Consider the following 26351-nt stretch of genomic DNA (forward strand, 5'->3'; position numbering starts at 1 on the left):
ATATATATATATATTACATACATTATTCATACATTATACATATTTATTCATATTATTGAGTGTGAAATAAAAATGTTGATATTATATTTCTAAAAATTGTTCCCAATCTCTACATTAATATTCACACACATCACACACATTTATATAAAGATTCATATTCTTCTCTTTAAAAGCAATTATATTCTTGAGGCTTCTATGGGTGCTCTCTATATAAAGATTATGCATTTCGCGGATTTCCTCCGTGTCCAGATCCATTCTTGGAATGCCGGCATTTTTGGAATGGGCATTCCAAGAATGGATCTGGACAACCCGTGGATAATGCCATGATAAAGGAAACCCATGCATAAATGCATAATCTTTATATCTAAAAGCAATTTTTATAAACATTTCGCTAACGAGATTTCTCTATCGTCTTTAGTATGAAAAATTCCGTGGTACAAACTGATTATTTGTTCACTAGTGACGATGAATCCGCAACAAATAATCAGTTTGTACCACAGAATTTTTCATACTAAAGACGATAGAGAAATCTCGTTAGCAAAGTGTTTACAAAAATTGCTTTTAGAATTAAAGAGAAGAATATGAATCTTTTATAAATGTGTGTGTATAAATATTAATGTAGAAGAAGAGATTGGGGACAATTTTTAGAAATATAATATCAATATTTTTAAATAAGTGAAGATTCTAATTGTTTCTTACAATATTATATATAATTTAATAGGTTCCGAAGCAGAGTGCACAATATGTAATATTAACAATAAGATTATATATGATTATCTATTAAATTTCAGAGAAAACTTAAAATTTCATTTGTCTAAACATAATATTAATAAACGAATATTCACTTGCTTGAATACAAGAGAACATGTAATTGTATATTCACTTATTGCTCATATTATACTATAGTATGTTAAATGATTTTTCGAAAAAAAGTAGGTCTTTTCTATACAAATATTTGTTATTTATAATATAATATAATTATAATATAATTTTTATTTGTATTTACAAATTTTAAAATTATTCTATTTTTATACGATTAAATTAAAATCGAATTTTTTGCTACGTACTTTTAACAATGTTATGTTTAACAATGTTATGTTACGTTTTCTAACATCTAGTCAAGAAATATTAATTGGACACATCTGCTAAACGGGTAAATAGATTATAAATATAAAATTAAAATATATTTACGTATAATTTGTACATTTTTATTTAAAAAAATAATTTCGATCTAATTTTTAATCTGGTACATGCATATTACAATTTTAATACTTATTTTTTTATCGCATTTTTTTTAAATTACCTATATATCGTAAATAAATTTATACATGAATCAAACATTCAAAACAAAAATCAACTGATATCAATGGATTCGCAATTTTACAGTCAAGGATCATCATCGACATCATCGAATGATTCGACCATGTCTAAACAACATATGCAGGATACTACTATCATTTGAGGAAGTATAAAAATGTAGCAAAAGAAAAGCTGACGATAATGATGAGTAATTATTCGCTTTGCTACATTATATCAAAATATTTTATTAAAAAAACATTGATTTTTCTTCATGAATATTTGTAATATTATTTACTTATAATATAATTTTTTTTCACATTTTTAAAAAGTTTATTGAATATTTCCATACTATTAAATTAAAACCGAATTTTTGCTACATGTACCAGGTATATAAGCTTAAATCCGCTGTTTTTTAGTCAGAAAAACACATTTTTTTTTCCTAGGAAGCAAAAACAAATTTATTCAAAGTACTTGCCCTCGCTAACTATACATTTTTCCCATCTTTCAGGCAATTTGTGTATACCACGCCAAAAAAATTCCTCATCTTTCGAGGCAAACTACTCAGCAAGCCATTTTCGGACGTCTTCGTAAGAATCGAAGTGCTCGCTCAGTGAGCGCGTGGCCCATCGACGAAAACAGGTGATAGTCAGAAAGTGCCAGGTCTGGTGAGTAAGCGGGATGGGATAGCACTTCCCAGTTGAGTGTCTCTAAGTAGTTTTGGATCATTGTTGACGTGTGCGATGGTGCGTTGTGGAGGAAAATCAGCTTGTCATGTCTTTAATAATGCAGCCTTTTTTCACGCAGAGCACGGTGCAATTTGATCAGTTGTTGGTAGTAGCGGTGAGCATTAACAGTTTCACCAGGTTTTAACAGCTCGTAGTAGATGACACCCTCCTGATCCCACCAAATGCACAGCATCGTTTTCCATCCGAAGCGATGGTCTTGAGGAAGATGTTGGTGATTGAGGGGGACCAAGATTTCTCTTTAGGATTCTGAAAATAGATCCACTTTTCATCGCCTGTCACAATCCGATGCAGGAACGACTTTCTTTTTTGTCTGGCAAGCAGAATTTGGCATGTGTTTTGGCGTTGCTCCATCTGCCTATCGTTTAGTTCATGCGGCATCCATTTTCCAATCTTTTGGACCTTCCCTATAGCATGTAGCCGCATGGAAATGACTGCTTGAGAAACACTCAATTGCTCGGCAAGCATTTTTTGCGATTGGGTATTGTCCTCGTCCAAAAGAGCCTTGTACGCTCACTAATGCCACCTATGAGCAAACAGCGGATTTAAGCTTATACATCTGGTATAGTGCCATGTGTCATCTTCTATTTATTAGATAAACTTAAATAGTTACGAGATATTAAATGTTCACACTAGATGTGTAAATAGATTATAAATATAAATATACGTAAATTTAAATACACTCACACGCGCGCACGCACGAACGCACGCACGCACTTATATATAGAATTTATCTATTTTAATTTGAAAAATAATATTTTAAATTTAATTTTTAGTTTGATTAAGAACATGTCACAATTTTATATGATAATAATCTTAAATGATAATCATCTTCTTATGAATATATACTCTCCCAAATTCAACAACAAGAAATCTAAAAAATCAGAGCGAATGAAAGTCAGCGTGGTAGTTAGTATGCAATCTTAAATATTTATTTTAAAAAAATAGAATTTTTATTCCAAAAAAATAGTACGTTTCAGTTCACTTTGGAACCATTCTTCAGCAATACAATTTCAAAATATTAATCCTTTCATGTTCAACAAAAAAATCACCATTAGATTAACAGATTTGATGTTGTAAAATTTAATCGAAACAATTATATATAACACAATTATATTATAAACATTTCAAAACCATTCTATCCAACAAGTTACAAATTAACATTAAAAAATTGATAACTCACTCGACACAAGACATGTCACAAGAGATAGGAGGAATTCACTTCGACAACAACAATTGATCAAAAACAATTAAAATTTATTATCACTAAAGAGTATTAAGGATGTTCTCTGACTATAGTTGTGTTCAACCTTATGAAAATTTTTATGAAAATTGATTTCACTTTTATATAGTATAAGATATTCCATAAGTGTATTAATGTGTTTATACAAGTTTTTTTTATACAATATAAAATGCCTCCCGTCTTTGCTACTGCCGCCGGTCAAAAAAATAGCGACTTTACTTAGTGTGTTACTTTTTTAATGATTTCTTAAAAACGAATACTGGAAGTCATATTCAGATAAATTTCATATTATTCCTTGTGATATCAAGTTTTATATCTCATTGTTTAAAAAAATTGTTAAAAAAAATTTTTTTACAGTGAATAAAAGGACCACTTTCGAATAAGCTTTAGATAGGGATCCTATGTATATACAGTGACTCACATTAATATTTGGACATTATGATATTTTAAAAATTATTACCTTCTAAACATAATTTTTATTGGAGTAAGAAATTTACGGCTTTTGTTTTAAATTGAAAAATTTATTATAGTTGTATTAGAAATACAAATTTTATTTCTATAAATATTACTATTTATTATTAGTACAGTTTCGAATATATTAAACTATGGCGATACAGAATTTTAATTCTTAATTCTGGTATCGCAAAAATATTCGGACACTTAACAAGATATAATAATATAAATATCTATAAACGAAATGATAATAATTTTAATACTTTGTTAGATAATCTTTTTGTTTAATAACAAGCTGCAAACATTTAAGCATGTTAGAAATAATTTTTGTTAAATAATCTGGTGTAATACGCGTCCATTCCTCTTTTAATCGTAATTTTTCTTTTGATCTTGTAGGCATAATCCGAATGTTACGGTCTAATAAATTCCATAAATTTTCTATGGGATTTAAATCTGACTGTGAAAGATGTAATACTTTTGGACAGTTGTATAATAAATATTCTTGCACTATTTGCGACTTATTATGTTTTGGATCATTATCTTGAGAAAATTTGAAATTATCTCGTATATTCATATTATTAGCACTTTTTATTAAATTGTCTTTTAGAATACTTAAATATTTATTTTTATCCAAAATTCCGTCAATAAAAATTAATTCACCCACTCCTTCACTTGATATACAATCCCAAACTATTAAATTTCCACCATCATGTGTCGTAGTTGGCTTCAAATTTTTCAGTTTGAATTCTTCGTTTGCTTTTCGCCATATCATTTTCCGTTCAGATCCAAAAATGTTAAATTTGCTCTCATCAGCAAATATTACATCATTCCACCATATTTGTTCTTTAGAAATAAATTCCTTGGCGAAAATTAATCTTTTTTTCCAATTCGCTTCATTTATGAACGGCTTTTTACAAGTAATTTTACCGCTTTGTAACCATTTTCTTTTAATGCTTGATAAACTGTATGTCAAGATATACCTTCTTGTATAATTATATTTATATAAATCTTATATTTATATAAATCGACAAAATATAATTATTTAATGTCTTTTAATAATTATATACAAGTTTGATGTACACTCTCTGTATCTGAGAGTAAATTGAGATTATTTTGTTGCATGAATACATGAATAAGGCACTCAGATATTAAAATTTATTAAGAAAATGCTCTTCATCTAATATCGGACATTCCAATCGAAGTCATGTTCAATCCGATGATGATTCTGTGATCACCGACTGGTTGTTACTATTCCGATTATATAATATGATTACGTTGCTCAGCCAATCTAGTTTTAAGTTTTCTTCCTGTCTGTTCAACATAAGAGATATCGCAAGATTTACATTAGATTTTATACACAACATTTTTTCTTTTTTCTCTTGAGAAAATGTTTTTATGTCTTTTGATCAAACTATTTAATTCATTTAAGCTAGCAAAAAAGCTAATTTAGAGTTAAAAGTTTTACTAATTCTTTGAAATTTTCTGAAATTTTTGGAATATAAGGTAGTACAAATCGAGAAGTACAATTGCTCTTGATTTCATCACTTGATTCTTTCTGTTATATCATACCTTTATGAATAAAAATTTTGCGTTAATAATATTAAATGTTAATAATATTAATAATATTAAAAATTAAATCAATCGGATAATCACTTTTTAGTAATGTACTAAATATTATGTGTATTAAATACTATGTGTTTTTTAATAATGTACTGTAATGTACTATGTTGAATTTGAACACGACTTCGATTGGGAGAATGTCGCGCTATATATAATACGATTATATAAATCAAATATTGATTTATTATCTTCAGTCTTGAAAAATGGACGATATATTGTAAGAAAAGTGGACGTTGCTATGTAGTTTACATCCACTTTGTCAGAGGGCAGTAGTGCGTGGCAGCATTTTGCGATTACAGGTTTTGGACCGTCATGTTCTCTCTCAGGTTTCTCTCTGATAAAAAAAACTTGATGCAAAAAACTTGCACTGAGTTTAACTTTTTCTCCACTGTCTTCGAAGTTAGTGGAGACCAATGTAAATTGAAATTGAGATTGTGTTCGTGCTAAATTTGTAACATATGTTTGTATGATAATATCTGTATGATATTATGTTATGATATATGATATTATATTATTATATAATTAATATTATAACAATTGTTTAGCTTCAATGTTTCTAATAATAGCTATGCAATGACATTTTGATGTTTAGAACTCTTGAAATGTAAAAATTTAATTTAAAGAAATGTTTTAAATAAATAAATAAATCAGAATATTATAAAATAAGTAATTTAAGTAGTTTAAACATAGTTATATATATTTTTGTTATAAAATGGATGTCAATAGAATGGATGTCTAATGGATGTCTCTGCTAATGATACGTTCCATTGAACTGCACTAAACCTGCACTATTACTGCACTAGCGCAGTTTTCATTAAACCTAGCATGGCGCTAGTATTGCACTAGTTTTTCCAGTGGAAAAAGAATTGCACATACCTATGTTGTCTCTTCTACCATGATCCATAATCCATTGCCGCCATGGTCCTCGGACGTCTGCTATTTCTCACCTACATAGCGTTACTGAAGTTGTTCGTTTGCGTTCGTTTTAGGACTCTTTAGGTGGAATAGCTCGAGAAATTTAGGTATTTTAATTCTTCGACTCTCATTTTTCACGCGTTAATTTTTTTATTTCTTTTTTCATCATGAATTACATAATAATGAATGAAATTGTGAGGTGCAAAATAAGAAATGAAACGTTAGGAACTATATTTAACAAGTCTGAAAGAAGGAAAGATCACTGAAAATTTCTACTAATTCTAACAAAATTTGCAAAGAATGCCTCGTCATACTTCGTAGATGTATTCTTTTCACAAATATTTTGATGTTCTGTTTAACATCAGAGTTTTTAGACTGTTACATAATCTTTCTTAGTTTTAAGGTTATTTCGCAGAAATTCGTTTAATTGGCAACAAAAAATATTTTGGTTAATTTATCTTCTGTGTCATTAATTATTACACTTTATGGTTTTTATTTTTTTTCTATACGTTGAAGATATCTGTATCTCTTCTTTTTCATTTCAAGAAAGAATTATGGGTAACGCTCTTACTGCAGCATCTATGTCAGTGGCTGATGTGATGACACCATCATCTCAACAAATCACAAAACCAGATTCTCATGGAATGAAGGAGAAACAGATGAAACCACCACTAGAATGTCCCATGCACAAATCAGATCAATTTAATACTATAAACTATACTAGTGAATGTCCAATAGATAAAATGGATGAAAGTGAAATAAATCCATTAAATATGGTATGTATTGCAAAATTTTACAGTCAATGAATGAAACATTGTTTAACTAATCATATACTGTCTCTTAGTTACTTACACTATATTAAATTATTAGTACATATTAAAAGCTGCTTTATATAAAGTATCTAATACGTTAACAAAAACTAATAATATTATATAAAACTACAACAAATAGTATAACAACAAAATTATGTATATATATATATATTTAGTTTAATTATGTGGCAATATTATTATCGAGTATTTGATTGTATAAAATATTTATATGCTTTTATATTTAACTTTGTTGATTTCATATACAAGATTTTTTAATATGCACTAATCTAATGTAATGCAAATGACCGAATTCGTTAGTTTATTCATATATAAATATATAAATAAATATAATTACAGATGCCACCAGCAAATCAGCAACCTGCTCCAGATCAACCATTTCCTTTGCCAACTAGTAGACAGATTTCGTCAATACCTAAAGCAACTGGGGAGGAAGGAGAATTTTGGGTATATCCTTCTCAACAAATGTTCTGGAATGCTATGTTAAGAAAAGGATGGCGATGGAAAAATGATGATATCTCCCAGAAAGATATGGACGACATCATAAAAATTCACAATGTCAATAACGAACAGGCATGGCAAGAGGTTCTTAAATGGGAAGCCCTTCACGCGCGAGAGTGTGGCAATCCCAAGCTGCGTAGTTTTGGAGGAAAAGCATCCAAATATTCTCCACGTGCGCGTATTCGCTATTGGATGGGGTACGTTGATCTTTATAATTTCAATTCTCAAAATTTTAACCTGCTGATCTATTCAAATATATATATATATATATTGTGTGTGTGTGTGTGTGTGTGTGTGTGTGTGTGCGTGATCATATCATTTTGGTCGATATGATTAAAAAGTTCTAAAAAATAGAAAATTTTCATAGAAAAAAGATATATTAACAAATGAAACTAGATTATCAAATACTAGAGACATTTTTTCAATAAAATGTTAGAAAAAAAAATTGCATTTTGAGTCATATAGACCAAACAAGTCAGCAAAGTTAAGTCGCTACATGGTCTTTAATGCTATATTAAATGTAACATACTTTCAGGTATGAACTACCATTTGATCGACATGATTGGATCATAGATCGTTGTGGAAAAGATGTAAGATACATTATTGATTATTACGATGGTGGAAAAATTAATGAGAAGTATATGTTTGCGTTGCTCGATGTGAGACCCGCAATGGATTCATGGGATAATATCTGGGATCGGATGAAAGTAGCATGGTGGCGTTGGAAATATCAATCCAATAATGAACCAATGTCTACTGCCACAATGCATTAATTTAGAAATTAGTGTCAATAAAAAATACGTTAGTTCGAAAAATTTTTATTAAATTGATAATTAATGCCTTATAATAATTACGCAACACATTATTTATTGTGTGATGAAACAAAAATCACGATACATATAATTTATGTACATATTAGTTATATACATAAGTATCATAAATACAAGTTTACAATACTTATGTATATTTAGTAACATCTTTCCAAAATAACGTCAAATTAAAGCGAATTAAAAAGTATATATTCATACTTGATAATAAATTTTATATATATTTATAAATATATGTGTATATATATCTTTTTTATTCATTATACATAAATCTATTACAATTTATCTGTGGTATTAAATAATCACTGGAAATGATTTTATAAAGTTACAAATAATTTGAACTTACTGCCAAATATTCGATCGATCGAACTTAAGTCTCTACTTAAGTCTTAATACTTAAGTATTCAAGTATTCAAAGATTAAATAAAAGAATTGTGTGCGTGCGTGCGTATGTGTGCGCGCGCGCGCGCGCGCGTGTGTGTGTGTGTGTGTGTGTGTGCATCGTGTATATCTTGTAATATTTACAATTGATACATTTATAATTTTGCTTTTTCAAATTATTATATGCGAATATTGTATGTTTTAATTTAAGTTTTAGTGTTCGATTCGAATAATAACACGTAAATTGTATGATCTGGCAGTTAGGCAAACTTAAATTGTACATAAATATTTACATTTTCATAATCATATATCCCTTTCTTTGATTATTCATGTAGAATACTTTTCGTGTAGTATACTTTTTCATGTAGAAAAGGAAAATCAAACTTCTAATCAGAATTTTGAAATATTCCCCGAATTTATTGACAATTTTTCGACAATTTATCAAAATATTTTTTAATTGTTCGGAATAGACTTGTTCATTTCAAGGTATAGATATCCACAACACTCATAATATCATCATCGCTTTGCCAATTATTTGCACAATATACTTTCGACAGGAAATATAAATTATGAAATACGCATTTTAAATTTCGCTTATCAATATAACGACGCTACTTGATCCAGAGCCAGGGAAACTTTTGACTTTTCTGGATGTGAAGTGCTTCAATATTTCAATAAATTTTTTTATGAGAAAGTATTAAATTATTCATATCTTAACTATACATATTACTCAACTGCATGTTTTAAATTAGGAGGTAAATAATTTAATAAATATTCACATTGTACATTATATAATTTTTTATTGTCAATATATATATATATAGCTCCATGTAGTTTTCACAATATTTATAGTTATCAGCAGAATAATAACATGTAATAACATCGTACATCTTATAGACTAAAATTTACATAACTTCGTTAATGAATTGAGAATTATTTAATTTTAGGAAATTAATAATTATATTACAAAAGTTCAAATATTGTTGAAGCTAAACAAGTGATTATAAAAAATTAGCATTAAGATAAAATAAACCTTAAATACAAGAATAATATGTGATGCTATTCTCTCCTAAAACTTAAATAATCTAAATTAATTCATTTCAATGAATTTTAATATGCAAAATTTTTTTAAATAACAATATTCATTTTTTGAAGTTCCTCAATTATTTATATATGTAAGTATTTCTTAAATATATAATTTAGAATATATATGACTATATTAAACAGTACAGAACCAAAGAATTGCACTTCATTTTCTGAGTAAGAATATATGTAATATAGTAAATGTTGCTTATTAAAAATAATCTATTTTATAAAGTGTCATTCATATATATTAAAGGCAGTTATTGGGAGCTATATTTTTCATTGACATGATGTAAATTAATTGATAAACATCTTTCCTAATAAAATATCCAACAGTAAAAAAAATATATATATTTCATATACTTATAGAAATTTATAATCAATAGATTATCTGTAAGCCAAAGTTGTTGTTTTTCTATTTTTCTGCAATTGTATGTATATATTAATACTGATATATACATCATACTAACAGCATGTGCATAATAATGATATCATGGAATTTACAATAATCTAAAATTTTTATAAGATATGATACCGCTTAAGCTAGACGTTTTTATCATAATATGTTTAACATTAAACACAATTGTAATTTTATAACTGACAAATTCGTTCGATTCTCAATGTTTTAGTATTTTAATAAAAGGCAGCTGCTATATGAAATATCTCGACATTTACAATTTTGGTAACATTTACTTTTTTGAACATTGTTTTGATTTTATTATAATATTTATTTTAATATCTATTTAGAGTTTGTTAAATATACAACGATTAATATTAGATAATAATCCAATATTAGATAATAGTCTAATATTAGATATTACACTAAATTTTATACCTAAATAGAGCTTTAACTAAATTCTGATGGTTGGGTAAATAGAATGTCATACATACTGTTGGCACATTAAATTATTTCAGAGAAATTAATTCTAATATTAATTATAACAATAAAAAGATAAGCAATATCGTCAAATTTAGTTTCTTTTATATGTATATATAAATAATAAGCAACAATAATAAAAGCAGCAATGTAATATAGAAGCAGTAATAATAAAATATTCCATTTATAATATACAATATCAAATAACAGAGAGTAACATCAAATATCTAATTGGACGAACATATACAGTATGTCTTGCTTCTACCTGAGCACTTTCGTCTAATAAATAAAAATTATAGAGAGAAGCATTAATATGCAAGGGAAACGACTGAGATATACTGACGGTAACAAAAAAATTGAAGTGCGCTTTATTTATATATATATAAATATATATAACATATTTCTCTAAAAATTTAAATTCAGTATCTGTCACATATGTGTCATAAAACATATCTTGTTTATAATTTTGATTATGACATTCTCTTTAATTTTATGTGATATTAATTTCAAAACATATAGTTTTATCTTATTATATAATTTTTTTCTGACTTATGATCAATTTATAGTTTATACCAAATTCTTGTTAACTTCAAATCTGTAATCAAATCTATAACCTTTATATTATTACAATATATCGCACAAGAATATCTCATGTTGTTAAATCTGATTATGTGGTAAATAACGATGACAATTGCCAGAACCACAAAGACAAGAAGTATCACTGAGATAATGGACGGAATTAACCATTGCACCACCAGCATAGTCAAAAGTCACTTCCTTTCCGTTCTCTATATCTTTAGATGCAAACAAGCATAATCGAGGCACGATTCCCTCTACTCTAATCGGGATAAGGATAGAGTTCGGATCACAGCTATGATTAGCATAGCGTCCAATATTACCAAAATATTTCGGATCTATACAAGTTATAATAACACGATCTCCAGCATGTTCTGATACTACAAGAACGTAATTCATCATGTTACCCTGCTTATTAGCCTCAATTCTGCATCGTGCTTCTTGCAGACTTATCACTTCGCCAGCGTATTCACAAATAAATTGACCCTTTTTTATTAACTTATTCGTGAAAAGACCGAGACCTTTATTGGCAACTTCTCTGACAATTAAACAATTTAACGGACCATTCTGTACTAATCTATTTCCACAATCTGATCTACATTTACAACGAGCATGGCATTCAAATATCGGACCGATTAATTTCTCATCAACAATTCGAGCATTAGAATAATTAGCAGAACCGCGTGTACACGAGCAATTAAAACATTCAGCTACACACGAACAGCCTACAGCGTATTCTGCTTCAAAGTCTGCTGTATCTATCCCAGGCCCTGGTATATTATTTATTATGTACATAACGTCCGCTACAATATGTTCATACTCGTCAGAAGCATTCGCTTCCATGCTTACCGTAATTATGTATCAATAAAAATATCCAAAAAAGCCCGAGAGACTCTTTGGGATAAAGGCAGCACGAGATAAAAAGGAAAAATTTTTTAATTAAGAAAGGGACTTTTCTTAAATAAACAAACCCTATCGTGCGACACCAACCTGTAGAAGTCCCTGAACCGATGACTTAAGAGATTGGAACGTGATAGCAGCGGGTATTGCTACAACTCTGTAACCTATGTAAATTACAACACCAAGTACAGATGCCTTAACGGTCTGCTTCAAAATTTTACCCGACAACGATGGCGGTGGTATTCTGCAAAAGACTGTCTAGTAAATTAATATGTAATGGAATACATTATGTTTTAATATAATATATAAAGGATTCCTAAATTTTATTTAAGTTAAATTTTATTGCTTACAAATCATATAAATCAAGAAATATAACAAGAAAGACAAGAAAGAATACGCAAAATGTAGTTCTACAGATGCTTTTAGAAATATCTCATATAATAGCAATTATATTATGCAATATTTTTTATTTACCTCATGATAGGTGGTATATCAGAAGGCTTGACTTTACCCCAATTTTCAATGATGCCGGGTGTGTGTCCTAAACCAACGATTCCTACGACACGTGCTGGTTCGTAAGAATGATTAAAAACACAATGAGGCAGACATGATAACTGTAGCGAATTAGTCAAGTAAATATCTCTCTCTTTCACAAACACTTCTCCCAATACTGGAAACTTCTCCTTCATGTTGGCAATTATTTCGTCCAACATCGATCGTTGCTTACAGAGTTCGACATCCTCTTGAGTAATAGAATCTTTCATTATTGCCAGTTTCCACCCTAGTTTTATAGTCTGCCACCAGGATAATGATCGTATCGCACGTTGCATTGTTATGTTAATTGGTCGATCGGCCAAATGAATAATACAGTTTGGCACTTTCTTTGCCTAAGTTACATAATAATGAATTCATATAAATTTTATGATACAGATAATGGGTGTTTTCCAGCAAGAGATACAGATGACATAGGGAAATCGGTTCATTGAATATTTTCCATTTAGGCTGCGTCCTATTTTATAACATTCGTGGAATCATTTTATCTTTGTCGTTTATTAAATATTAAACAAGGACAAATGATGCTTGTGAGCGTTGCAAGCGTTAAGTGCAGTCTTAGAAACACAAGCCGATACAAGCATCGTTCCGTCTTTGTTACTCATGGAAGATAGAATGATGTATCGATTTATATTACTAAATGGAAACCTTCATTGGCAAATAACAAAGATATTATGATTCATTGTGTTACACTATATTAATTGTCTCTTGTTGAAAAATGCCTAATGTCTCTGATTTAATGCATACTGAAATACCTCCTCAAATGCCCTTCGGAATTCTCCTCCGGGTGGCATACCAAGTTCCTTGGCGACATGAGCTGCCATTCTTAGCAATAAAATGTGTAGTAAGCCATCATATAGTCCTTCCCTCTTAATGGTATCCATAATAGTTTCTGTAAATAAATTAAATAGTACAATATGTCAACACAGATAGCTAATGTATTATACAAATACAGAAACTCTGTCTCACTGTAATCAATATTCTTAGCATAGCCAAACAAAACTTCCTCATCAAGTTGTAGTATACCAACTCTGGCTCTGCACAATTCAACTGCAACTATGTGAGGCTGCACAGCTTGTATAATCTTTAACAAAATAAAAAAGAATGTTTTCAATATTATATATATTAAATTTTTACAATAAATTCATATCTAAAATTAAAAAGCAATATTTTATTTTCACAGAATAAAGGAAAGTACATATATATAGTTACTTTTGACACATCATTTTGACTTTCAACACTGAAATGTGCCGTTCCTACTAAGTATAACTTTCCTCCATCAGGTGTGGTCAATAATGTGACAGTTTCTGGCAATCTCTCATCAATCGTAGGATCATACTCCTTTACTTCGCTTATCGTGTTGCCTACATTACTTCCCTTATTCTGGATATTGGAATCTGCATTAGACCCAATATTTTCTGTGTTATAAATACATGGCTAAATGTGTTATACATACATGGCTAAATAGTAGGTTAAATTAATCTCAAAAAGTACAACAATGTACCTTGAGACCTTAAAATTTTCCTTCTTCTATATTGTTTTTGTGTTACTGACATTTTTTTTAAAGCACTGCTCTACACATAATAGCTTAAGTTATGATAGCAACAATAGCTGATTTTATTATTAGATTAAAAAGATTTTGTATAAGTGGGAAACCTTACAATATTAGCTGCATCAAAGTGACTCTCATAACTAAAGATACACTTGTCAAGTGAGTTTCTAACAACAACTAACATAACAAAAATGTCTGTAGAAATCTTAAAATTTATTTTTTATTGTTGGATTGTACTTTCTTAAACTTTCTGTCTCGCTTTTGTTAAACTTCAAACATATATCTACTTCACTTTCATGAGTAACACTTAAAGAATGTATGCTAGTTCAGCTAAAAGACAGATCTTTAAATTTCTTTCACATGTTTATGGTAAATGTTTAAAGTACATATAACTCGATAATTACCTTCATCAATAAGAATCATTTCACTGTCAGAAGACTCAGTACTTTTCATCTTGTTGTTATCACCATGATTATCATCCATGCTCACTATCGATAATGTACACGAAGACTGTGTTGCTGACTGAGAATCTGATTGTGTTATTCCGCATCCAGATTCTTTAGCAATCAATTCTTTTGTAACATTTTGTGCATTTAGCTTCGATGTATCATGATCTCCTCTTTCGTCAATTAAGTTGTAGTGCTTGTCCTTTATGGACGTTAATAGATCATTCTCCCTTTGATCACCACCGACATGCTTATCAACTTTAGTAGAAATGGATGCCATTTCTTTTCCTAAAAATCCATATATTCTTATAACATAATCATTTTTATTTTTAAAAATTTTCTAAAGTATGTCTGTTACAACTACATGCTAATTGGAGTAACTCACTCTTGCACTCGAATAACATATAAAAAGAAAGATATTAATTTAATATTACAGATTTTTATACTTCTAAAATAAAGAACATTCCCGAGTTCTCTTCAGAATTGAATTTTATTACCGTTATATACGTTTTCTTAGGCAGCAGATGTGAATTGCTGCATGCTTTTAACCTCGTAGAGAACTGACACGTTTTTACAAAAAAAGATTCTCGCATCGCTATAACAAAAGAATTGTGTAATTTAATCAGGTCTTCAATCAGGTTAGTTGTCGTCGTATTAATCTCGTAAACTTACGCGACGGGAATTTGAAAAATATAACGTATGGAGAAATGAGCATCAAGACCGAATCAGACCAAATAGATCAAGTCATCTAGTAGTAGCACCTGTATAGGTATTCAGTGGTTGCGTTCAGTAGAAAAAGCAGTTTTGCACTATTGCAAAATTCTTTAATATGATTGGTCTTATCCTTAGTTCCTCACTGGATCTAAATGTATAAACCAATCACATTCAAGAATTTTACACAGTTGCAAAGTTGCTTTTTCTGCTGAACGCAGCTGAGTGGTATTATAGATAAGTTGTAGCACTGCAGTTTTGTCAATACGAGTATCTTTCACGTCATGATAAATTAGCTAAGTACGCAAAATGTGTGTACGAAGCATATATGTAATACTCTTATATTGCTAACGTTACTTAAGAGCTCTGGCGAAAATATCACGGTGCATCGATATCTACCTCTCGCTTAGATAATAGATGTACTTGAAATTTTAATACGCATGCGCGTATCTGACTAACCAATCTTATCCGCATGTATGGAAGTGAGAAGTCCGATTATTCTCTATCTCTCTGTCTTCGCATCCCTCATTCCCAAAAAAAGGCTGCATTAACAATATAGAAATATTACATGGTACGAAGTAGATTTTTCTTAAAATTCTTCATTAATTTTTCAGAGGTTGTATATAAATTTTAATAAAGTTTCTAAATTTTTCAAAAATTTTTATATAATTTTCAAATGTTTTAGAAAATTAATTCTAATAAATATTGAACAACATGAGGTTTGTTTTTTATTGCTGCACTTTCTGAATTGATACACACAGTACAATGAAAAACAGACCTATGATTTGTCAATTCTAATTCAGTCGATCAATTAAGAGAATCTTAAAATCGTCTGTATTAAATCATATAATTTTTGTATAACAATTACTTTTTTCTCCTTTTATTGATTTGAATATCCTTTTCCAGAATTAAAGTACACTCATTAATACGTGTCTGTGAAGTGGAGTCTATGCTGAGAATGACAAAAATTTCGAAATTGAAATTTTCTTTACCATTTCTTGGCCCAATATGGCATTCCAAAACTGTCACGTTCACGTCACAACATTTGCATCATCATATAAAAGATATGTGCATATCTGTACATATTTACAAAATATATATAGTAGTTCACAGACTAGTAGTTTAATTGCATAAAGAAACAGCGAGTGGAGTTGGACTTAGATATCTAATTGAAACATAATTATTGTTATACAAAAATTTATGTGGCATGAGTGAAATGATGTAGTGCGATCTGATATGTCATTTAGTAGAAAAAAGGAGTCGAATATATGTTGAAACAAGGTAATAATTTCATGATTTCATCTAAAAGTGGACGAATTTATTATAATATTTATTGCTTAATACCAGCTAATTTACAATTTACTAATAATCGATTCCTAGTTTTGCAATTGTTGTAAAATTCTTTAATATCTACTTAAGACGATTTTTAAATAAAATTCGACTATGGACGGTATTTATAGTCCGTTCTTATTTCAAAATTGTTTTAAGTAATGTCTTAAGATACTAATACAGCCTTCTGATTGGTTCGTAATTTCTTAAGACGGCCTTAAATATAAGATCTGACTATGAATACCGGCCTACGATTATTACTGATGTATGACCTGGGAATTAGGAATAAAGAATGGACGATTTTAACCTATTAGAAATCGGATATATCGGAATACACGATTTCTGATAGGTTGAAATCGTTTATTCTTTATTCCTTCTATTGTGCGCAGGGCCTTAATTAGGTTTAATAATATTCGTAGTTAAAATTGACCAATCATAGGTCGGTATTCAGATCTTATATTCAAAACTGTCTTAAGAATGATCTTAAGAAGTCATGAACCAATCAGAGGGCTGCATTAGCACTTTAAGACATTACTTAAGACGGTCTTGAAATAAGAATTGACTATTAATACCGGCCATAGCTGTTTCTCGGAAGAATGGAACGACTGTGAATTTTTTAGATTGACCAGTTTTATAACTACAGATGTTATTAAACTCGATTAAAGATCGGTTTCACCAATGCCAGTTAATTAAATGATCATTAACTGATCAATCACATTTGCTGTTTAGTAGAATTGACCAATTACGATTGATAATTAATTCCGATTAGTTAATCGGCATTGGTGAAATGAATGAATTGGTGAAATTCTAACTCTATCTATAAATTAATCAATCACAATATGAGAAGAATAATCGACTATGATTGGTCAATTTTCTACGACTTAAGACTCTACGACCGCTATGACTTCTATTATAGAACCTGCATTATAAGGATATCGTATAAATGTAGTCAATGTTTGCTTTAATCTCGATTTAATTAATTTACTTTTTATTTTTTTTCTAATATATTTATGACGTTCCAAAACGTCCTCCCTGAGGAAACTTTTACTGAATATAAAATATAGCATGCTTTTTTTGACACAGTCAACACGAGGGTTAAAATTAACATCTACATTGATAGAAATAAGCGGTGTTCTATTATTCACTGCAAGTACTAATCTATAAAATACGTGAAGCCTGAAACATAATTCACATAATTGAAAAACACAAATAACAGAAATAGGAAATAACAAATTTTAACCTATCAGAAACCGTGTATCCTGATGTACACGATTTCTGATAAGTTGAAATCTGTTCAAATATATTATTGACTATTCCTATTGCTTGTGCTTTTCAATTGTGCATTAGACTTTATATTCTTCTCCTTTCTTCCCCCTTTGGGGCGATCCAGCACCAGGCCTGACCAGGCGGGGTGTTTGTGTCTGTTTGTGCCTCGTGATTCGTACTGTCACGGATCCCGTTCGGGGCACCGTCGCGAGATCAGTGGAATTCATCGTCGCCGCCGGGTCTCGATGAAGATGAAGCGGATGAAGAGCGAGGTGATCAGCGCAACGATCGAGTCTTACCTAAAACGGCGTCATTATCAGGTGCGGTGTCTCTCATCGGAGTTTCACGCCGCGCGTGGTTTGCCATCAATGTGTACGCCATAACCTCCTTCACCGCTGTTGCATGTTTTTCCAGACCCACGATTATCGCAAGGGCGATCAGTTGTTCTGTCAGAACAGCGATCAGACAACGTTGAACGCGACCGCGGAGTGCGGCACCTCGCAGGACAACTCGATCGTTTTCAGTGCCATTACCATTGACATCGCTGCGGCAGATCAGGCATATCAGCGGTATGGTTTTATAGGACTCGAACTCGTGTTCGAATCATACGACATGATTACTATGCCGTTTGTTCTAGCGAGATAAGGCATTTTGTTGTCTGATCACGCGATGCATTCATATCTTACTAATTCTAGATTCTAATATTTTATATTGCAATTTTTTATTCAGAATATAATGTGTGTTTGAATTGTATAGTTTTCATGTGACTCTGAATTCTCAGGAAATGGCTAAAAATTAGATGTATTATGTTTATTTAATGGTGAATTCGATCAATTATACTATACTGGATTAGTATACATTAAAGACTGCTTTATATAAAGTATTTAAGGAGGTTATAAGGGCATAAAAGGGCATATATTAATATTTACACTTTAAACAAACTGCATACATGTGAAAGTTGTTTTCATAATATTCTGATTTTATTGAGCACACATTTTTATAGATTATTTATTTTATTTGTTATTAGTTTTATTGTTATAAATAAAAATTGTTAAAATGATAAGAAAAATCTAAATTTTTTAATATAAATATATTAAATACTAAACATGTCTTATGCAAAGTTTCATTGAGATGTTCACCATTAGTTTACAACAAATAAATTTTATTTATTTACTGAACAATTAATGTCTGCATCTCAAGGTAACTTTACATAAATATTGTTGAATTCATAAAGTATTTATATATAAAAAAATAGAGACTTTTATCATTATTTTATAATACATTTTCATATATTTATATTAGAGTACATTTAAAAAATATTACTACTTATTTAAATAACTTTTGATCCAGATGGTCAACTGTCTCTATTTTTTTTTTTGTATTATTATTAAGTGCAATTTAGAATAGTCTATAATTTTTTCAAGTAATTCTTAACAAATTGCATTTGTCGTACAACTTCTTTAAATGCAGTGGCATAATACAATTAACTTGACAATGAAATAATGCATGTATATTCTGTTACAGAACATGACATTATTATTGTTATTGATCATTTAAAAATATTTATGTTTCTACATTTAATTTTGTTAATTTCATGTATAGTCACCTTTAATAAATTTAGCATTAATTTAATGTAGATACATTTGCATGCTGAGACTTGATGCTCTTTATATCAAATCTTCTTTAATATCAAAATAGATTATGTGATCAAAATTAATACTTGATATTTCAATTTTGATCATGTGACATTTAACGTAATATTTTAACACTAAAAACGAACGTCGAGCAAGTGACTGAATTCATTTTAACAGTCTTCTATTTTTATGATTTGTTTATTTATTCAATGGCTTGTTTTTGCTTAGGGAAGGCTGTTATCAAGATAATTAGTAGTGAATTCAATTGGATATACTGCACTCTAATATATGTACAGCCGGTCACAAAGATTTTTTTTTTTCAATGAATTTCGGAACTAAATCTTGATCGTAAAGTAGAGCAGTTGAGTTCTAAAAAGTTCGATTCATAAGTAAGAACGAATCACTCGGTGAGTAAGCTGCATTCTGTAGTCATGAAAAAAAAGTTGCAATTTTTCTCTGACCGGTTGTACATTAACCTTTAAGGCCCAGTTTCACTACTCACGGTTAATCGAGGTTCAACTTATTCATTGTCTCTTTCCAATTCTAGAATTGGAAAAAAATGAGAAACAAATTGAATCTCTGGTTAAGAGTTAACCATTGAGTTAACCATTGAGTTGGAACTGAATCTAAATGAGCCCCATGTAACCATCGGTTAAGCTAACCGACGATTACATGGGACTCATTTATGAAGTTTCCTAACAAGAATTTTTTATAATGTTAAAGCTAATATTTCATGTATCATAGGACAGGCTTTTCAAGTCTGTTGATTGGCTGCGGATCAGATAGAGATTCTCAAATCTCTATTTTATAACCAATTAAGGCGTGAAAAATTTCTTGTACAATAAACGCAGTATTAGCTTAAGCCCGGATTTACAATAGATTTTTAAGTTATAAGAAATGGACAAATCATAGTCAATTATTCTCTTTCCATTCGACTATAATTGGTCAATTTCCTACGACTTAAAGCTTAAAATACTTATTATATATCCGGATTAATTATTTTACAATAAGAGTACGGTCAACGCGATGCTGCAAATACTTTGAAGCAGTTTTCAATTGGTCAGTTTGTAAAATTTTTTCTTCTAATTGGTCCATCAAATCATTTATAGCGAGACTTTGACCACAGCCTAAATCATTAGTGATTAGAAATCAGAAATTAGAAATCAGAAGCTAGAAATTGCCAATTATAGTCAATTATTCTTTTGGCATCTGATTATGATTGGTCAATTTCTAATTTCTGACTGTAGAATGTGCCTAAAGGAACATATGGATTCTTGGAGCTCATTCAAATTTTTTGTTATTAGTAAAAAATTTTTTAATTTTTAACTAACTGTATAAAAAAATGCAATACTTGAATTTAACATAAACTTAGCATAAACTTCGCATAATAATTAGTCTACGTAAATAGAATAAAACTGTGAAAAATTAAAATTGAAATATAAAATTTTTTCAAATCACATAATATTATTTGAAAATTAGAAAAATGTTCTATTAGAGTCCTTATTCCATTTATAGTCGTTGTATACAAATCGACTTAAAAATGTATGTTTAATATAAATCATTTATTATTAAATTGTGTAATTGTTAATAACTTTATTGTGCTCTTTTTCGTAAAATATGTATTGGTCATTTTATTATGCGAGATATTTGCGTTTTACTTTTACATTTAAATTAAATCACTGTAATGACTTTAATATACATAAGTGTATGTGTGCACGCTAGTGTGTCCAATCAAATTTGCTATAAAATTTTAGTTTGAACATTTTCAAAATAGAATTTTAAGTAGAGTTCTATATAATTTAAATTTGAGATTTCTGAACTAATAGATCAATGTTGATTAATGTGGGAATAGCATTTTTTTTGTATATAATATAACAAATTAATTTTGAGAATTGCAAGAAGATGTTTAAAGTTTTAATCCTGCTTTTAGATTGAAGAAATGGATGAGCGTCGTACTCAACGAAAAATTACGAATAGAATTGCAAGGACTTTTGTATCCGATATTTTGTCATCTTTATTTAGAAATGTTACATGCTGGTAATCGCCAAGCTGCAATCCAATTCCTAAAGACGCATCAGAATGAGTTTATGAGTGATACAGAGAAAGACTTCTTAGAGGAATTATCTAGTGTATTTTCGGTGCAAGACATTGAGCTGAGGCCTTTGGTAAATGCGTTCAGAACTAGAAAGTATAAAGTAGATCTGTCCGAGTCGGCACATATTTGTCTGAGACAATATCTTACCAAATATGGACACATAATATTAATGCAGGTAATGTAATTATTTTTAAGTATATCCTTATTTATTAAATATCTAAATTCTGCGGAAGAATTAATCTTTTCACCTTAATTATATCAATTAAAAAAGATAATTTAAATTAATTTTGACTGTTATACATATTTTAATTAGATATACAGTGAGTTCATTCTGTGTACCAATTTGAATACGTACACATTTCCTATCATTTGTACATAAATCAAGAATATTTTTCATTTTATATAGTTTATGAATTGGAAATCTGGAAAGAGTTTATTAGTAGATTTTTATTTATATTTATAAGAAAACATAATTTATTGGAAAATGTATTTTAATGTGAAAACTTTATTTAAAATTATATTATATTGGGTTATCTGGAAAGTTCGTACCGCAAAAGATTTAAATTTAATAAATGAAATTAAAAATTTAAATCTTCTGCGTTTTAATTTTCCTTCAAAATCGGCACGAACTTTCTGGACAACCCAATGAAAACATTTTTTACAAATTTATGATGACGATAAATATTTACATTTACATTTGCGATGCAGGAATGATATTTTATTATCTTCATACCGCCGCGTGTATCTTACTATATATATTGTACACATGAGACAAGCATCCACAAATATTTTGAAAAACACTCACTCATAAGACATATACCTATTTATACTTATTATAAATAACACAAAATAATAGTGTGGTGTCATAATAGTGTGGTGTAGATTACGATAATTCATGATACTCAAAATTAAAGTTAAAAAGTTGCTTTTTTATTTTGTTTAAAAATAAAATTAATTAAACAATAAAAACAATAGAGTTATGAGCCGAACTAGATATAAAAAATATCTCCTGTTTTTCAATAAATAATTTGACTTAATTATGTAGAAGAGATCACAAACATTTTTCTGGACTATTTTTAAAGACTTAATAATGAGTTTTCTTTTCTTTCTGGACTTTTTAATTTTTATCACTAATTATTTTACTGTTTTGGTGGTAATATCTATGTAATATCTATGTAATATCTATTACAAGCATTCACTTGAGTTTACCATATTTTAAATTTTAACCATTTACAATGCGCAACTCGAATTACATGATAGACAACCTGAATAGACTACCTCCATTTTAGAATGATCATTTAAAGAATGATAAGGATTGATTACAATATATTATTTTTATTATCTACATTGTTTAATTTTATAACTGGCACCATTGAAATTTTGTAAATTATTTAACATTAAGAATGATCTGATAAGGGTTAAAACGTGTTTGAAATTGTATCTATTGTTTATGTTAATTTTTATTAAACATCTAGCTCGGCTCGTAGTCCTACTGCTTTTATTGCTTAAGTTATTGAACCATTCATGTTATTAAATTCAAAACTAGTTATTTTTAGTGATAAACTTTAATTTTTTATTATTCTGTATAGATTATAAATACACACATCACAATAATTAGAAAAACAGGCAGCCTTCATCAAATGGATGGAGAAGTACCTGAAGAGAAAAGTCAAAGATATGAAACAAGTATTAATGGTCACGTGGAACAACCATCTGGTACTGGTGTGGATCGTGAAATGAGGGAATTGCAGGAAGCTATACGATTGATACAACATAATTCTCATCAAGCATTAAGATTATTTACAGTGAAAAATGCTATAGAGAAGCAAGTAACAGATCATTATCTATTTTATATGATTCTTGCCATTATATTATATTTTATATCTTCATATATTATTGCAGTGCAAGTTGTGGTCTTATTGCACCTAAAATGGATAAGTTAGCTGTAGGTTTTAGTACAGCTGAAATACGTTTATGGGCTATAGGCGATACAGTCTTGGTCAAGAAAAATGATAAGCAAACGTATGTTTCGTCTACCTGTGATATATCACCATTTTATAAATTCAACGAGCAAGAAAGCACAGTGTGAGTTACATTTTTTCCTTAATTTGAGTGTAATATCTTATTAAACAATTACATAATTTTATGATAACAGAAGAAGCGAAGCAGGAGCCATAATATTAAGAGGACATACGGATGTAGTACACGATTTAAGATTTATTCCAGAAATAGATATTCTTCTTTCTGTATCGAGCGATAAAGATATGAGAGCATGGAAACTCAATAATTATTCATGTACAGCAATATATAGGTAAGCAATGCTATTTCTTCAGCAAATCCTTTTCTCTCTCCTGCAGGCTAAAAATTCATGAAAAATTAAGTATCAAAAATATTTGCAATCCATTTCATATAATAAATTTTTAATAGAATCAAATAAAGACAAACTTGTATGTTTTAAAGTAAATCTTTTTTAAATTAAGATCCCTGTATTGATTTTATGAATATTATTGAATATTTTTATCTGCAGATTCATAACTTTTTCTAAAATAGGATTGAATAGAAGAATAAATTGTATAAAATATTGTATATAGGGTGGTCCACTTAAATTAATCATCTTTCACTTATTTTTGATGATATAAAAAAATGTTTCAAATGAAAGTGGAACGGTTTCGAGGGAGACGTATTTTGATCACGTTGTTTTTTTTCTAGATAGAAGTATCAAAAAGATATAAAGATCACTTCTACTTTTTTAAATGGAATTGTGATTTTTAAAAAAATAATATTATGCTTTTAATTATTCTGCATACAAAAGTATTAAGGTACAGATATTAAAAAATCAATAGTTTATGAGATATTTCACATTTTATTCTGATACATTTTGACATGGAACATAAAATATCGTGAACTATAAATTTTTTGGCCCTAATATTTTTATGCATAGAATAATAAGATGAATCAATTGGCGTGCAAAAAATACACAGTTGATGTTAAAAAAATTATACAATTTACAATATGCAACTACGTATTTTTTTAAATAGCATTTGTGTTTTCTCCACACCAATTAATTTATCTTATTATTCTGTGCATAAAAGTACAGTTGCCAAAAAATTAATAATTAACGAAATATTTTATATTTTATGTCAAAATGTGTCAAAATAAAATGTGAAATATTTCATAAACTATTAGTTTTTTGATATCTCTATCTTTTATATGCAGAATAATTAGAAAAATCATATTAAAAAAAAATCAAACAATTCCGTTTAAAAAAGTGGAGATTCTTCTATCTCTTTTTGGAATCTCCATCTAAAAAAAAATAACGTGAAAAATATGCCTTTCTCGAAACCATTCCATTTGAAATATTTTTTTATATCAAAAATAAGCGAAGTAAGATATTTGATTTAAGTGGACCATTCTGTATATACATTTCTAATAATGCTTTTTCTCATTGTAGCGGTCATAGTTATCCTATATGGTGCATGGATACTAGTGTGTTTAATTTATATATCGGCACAGGCTCACATGACAGAACTGCAAAATTATGGTCATTGGATAGAACATTTCCCTTGAGAATATTTGCAGGTCATTTTTTAGATGTCAATGTACGTCTTTTAACTATTACAACTTATGTTTATTTTAGGATAATATAATGATATGATTTAATTTCATCTTCTATTTCAGTGCATAAAATTTCATCCAAACGCAAGATACTTAGCGACTGGTTCCGCTGATAAAACTGTAAGATTATGGTCAAAAGATGATGGGAATCTATTGCGAGTATATGTTGGAGCGCAATCGACTATTTACACTTTAGCTTTTAGTCCAGATGGCAAATATTTGGCTGCTGCAGGTAATTATGAAAAAGATATAAGATAAATTATCAAAATTACATTTAATGAATTATTCTTTAAAACTTAACTTTAAAACTGTTATTCAGGTGACGATAAATCCATATATATATGGGATTTAGCAACTAATGGTTTACTGACTGAATTGAAAGGTCATAAAGATACAATCATGAATGTAGATTGGAGTTTAGATAACCAATATATCGCCAGTGCAAGCTTAGACGGAATCGTACGATTGTGGCCTACTCAAGATTTCATCAAAACATTGAATGGGTATATGCTTAAATCTTTTTTTGTTCTTAAACTTAGATTTGTTTATATTGCATATTGTTTACTCTTTTCAGAGGATCGTCAAGTGCTATGTTGCAATCAGAAACGCCACAAATTTATTCAACGTATTGCTCAAGCATTCTCTCATTGAATTATTACAAAAAAAGTAATTCGTTAATTTGTATCGGTACTAAGTAATTTTTTTATTATTTATTATCGTGCTAGTCGAATTTAAAACTTACTTTTAAATTAAATTCTTTTTTTTACCTGATACGGTATGTAATATTTTTTCAGCAAACTTGAATACTGCCTTCAATTAAAGTTAAATTGATTTTATACATTATATGATCTAAGATTTGATAATACCATCCATGTGATAAGTTTTTACAGTATTTATAAGAAA

The 26351-nt window shown here is 29.0% G+C and overlaps 4 protein-coding genes across 5 annotated transcripts; 2 read left to right on the forward strand and 2 right to left on the reverse strand.

Annotated features, from left to right (window-relative positions):
* Positions 1-6225: 6225 nt before the first annotated feature.
* Positions 6226-8388, forward strand: LOC108688451 (cytochrome c-type heme lyase). 2 transcript variants are annotated; one of them, XM_018194714.1, is made up of 4 exons: positions 6226-6380; positions 6820-7049; positions 7443-7801; positions 8140-8388. In XM_018194714.1, exons 2-4 carry the CDS (start codon positions 6828-6830, stop codon positions 8375-8377), a joined length of 819 nt encoding a protein of 272 aa, XP_018050203.1. In that variant the 5' UTR covers positions 6226-6380; positions 6820-6827; the 3' UTR covers positions 8378-8388. The 2 variants fall into 2 exon arrangements, with proteins under 2 accessions (XP_018050203.1, XP_018050204.1); XM_018194715.1 differs by having other exon boundaries at positions 6824-7049.
* A 3029-nt stretch (positions 8389-11417) lies between these two features.
* Positions 11418-12309, reverse strand: LOC108688427 (histone-lysine N-methyltransferase SETMAR). Its single transcript, XM_018194683.1, has one exon. The coding sequence runs from the start codon at positions 12189-12191 to the stop codon at positions 11430-11432; it is 762 nt and encodes a 253-aa protein (XP_018050172.1). The 5' UTR covers positions 12192-12309; the 3' UTR covers positions 11418-11429.
* Positions 12064-15539, reverse strand: LOC108688426 (traB domain-containing protein). Its single transcript, XM_018194682.1, has 9 exons — positions 15471-15539; positions 15296-15393; positions 14757-15086; positions 14013-14197; positions 13770-13884; positions 13556-13692; positions 12723-13135; positions 12339-12492; positions 12064-12151 (listed from the first exon to the last, which is right to left on the reverse strand). The coding sequence occupies exons 3-9, from the start codon at positions 15076-15078 to the stop codon at positions 12134-12136; spliced, it is 1344 nt and encodes a 447-aa protein (XP_018050171.1). The 5' UTR covers positions 15079-15086; positions 15296-15393; positions 15471-15539; the 3' UTR covers positions 12064-12133.
* A 2692-nt stretch (positions 15540-18231) lies between these two features.
* LOC108688446 (TAF5-like RNA polymerase II p300/CBP-associated factor-associated factor 65 kDa subunit 5L) lies at positions 18232-26146 on the forward strand. Its single transcript, XM_018194710.1, has 10 exons — positions 18232-18424; positions 18519-18673; positions 21669-22008; positions 23423-23658; positions 23736-23918; positions 23989-24144; positions 25285-25432; positions 25512-25680; positions 25768-25951; positions 26023-26146. The coding sequence occupies exons 1-10, from the start codon at positions 18350-18352 to the stop codon at positions 26144-26146; spliced, it is 1770 nt and encodes a 589-aa protein (XP_018050199.1). The 5' UTR covers positions 18232-18349.
* The last annotated feature ends 205 nt before the right edge of the window (positions 26147-26351 follow it).

This window comes from Atta colombica, unplaced genomic scaffold, assembly GCF_001594045.1.
Source record: "Atta colombica isolate Treedump-2 unplaced genomic scaffold, Acol1.0 scaffold233, whole genome shotgun sequence".
NCBI lineage: Eukaryota > Metazoa > Arthropoda > Insecta > Hymenoptera > Formicidae > Atta > Atta colombica.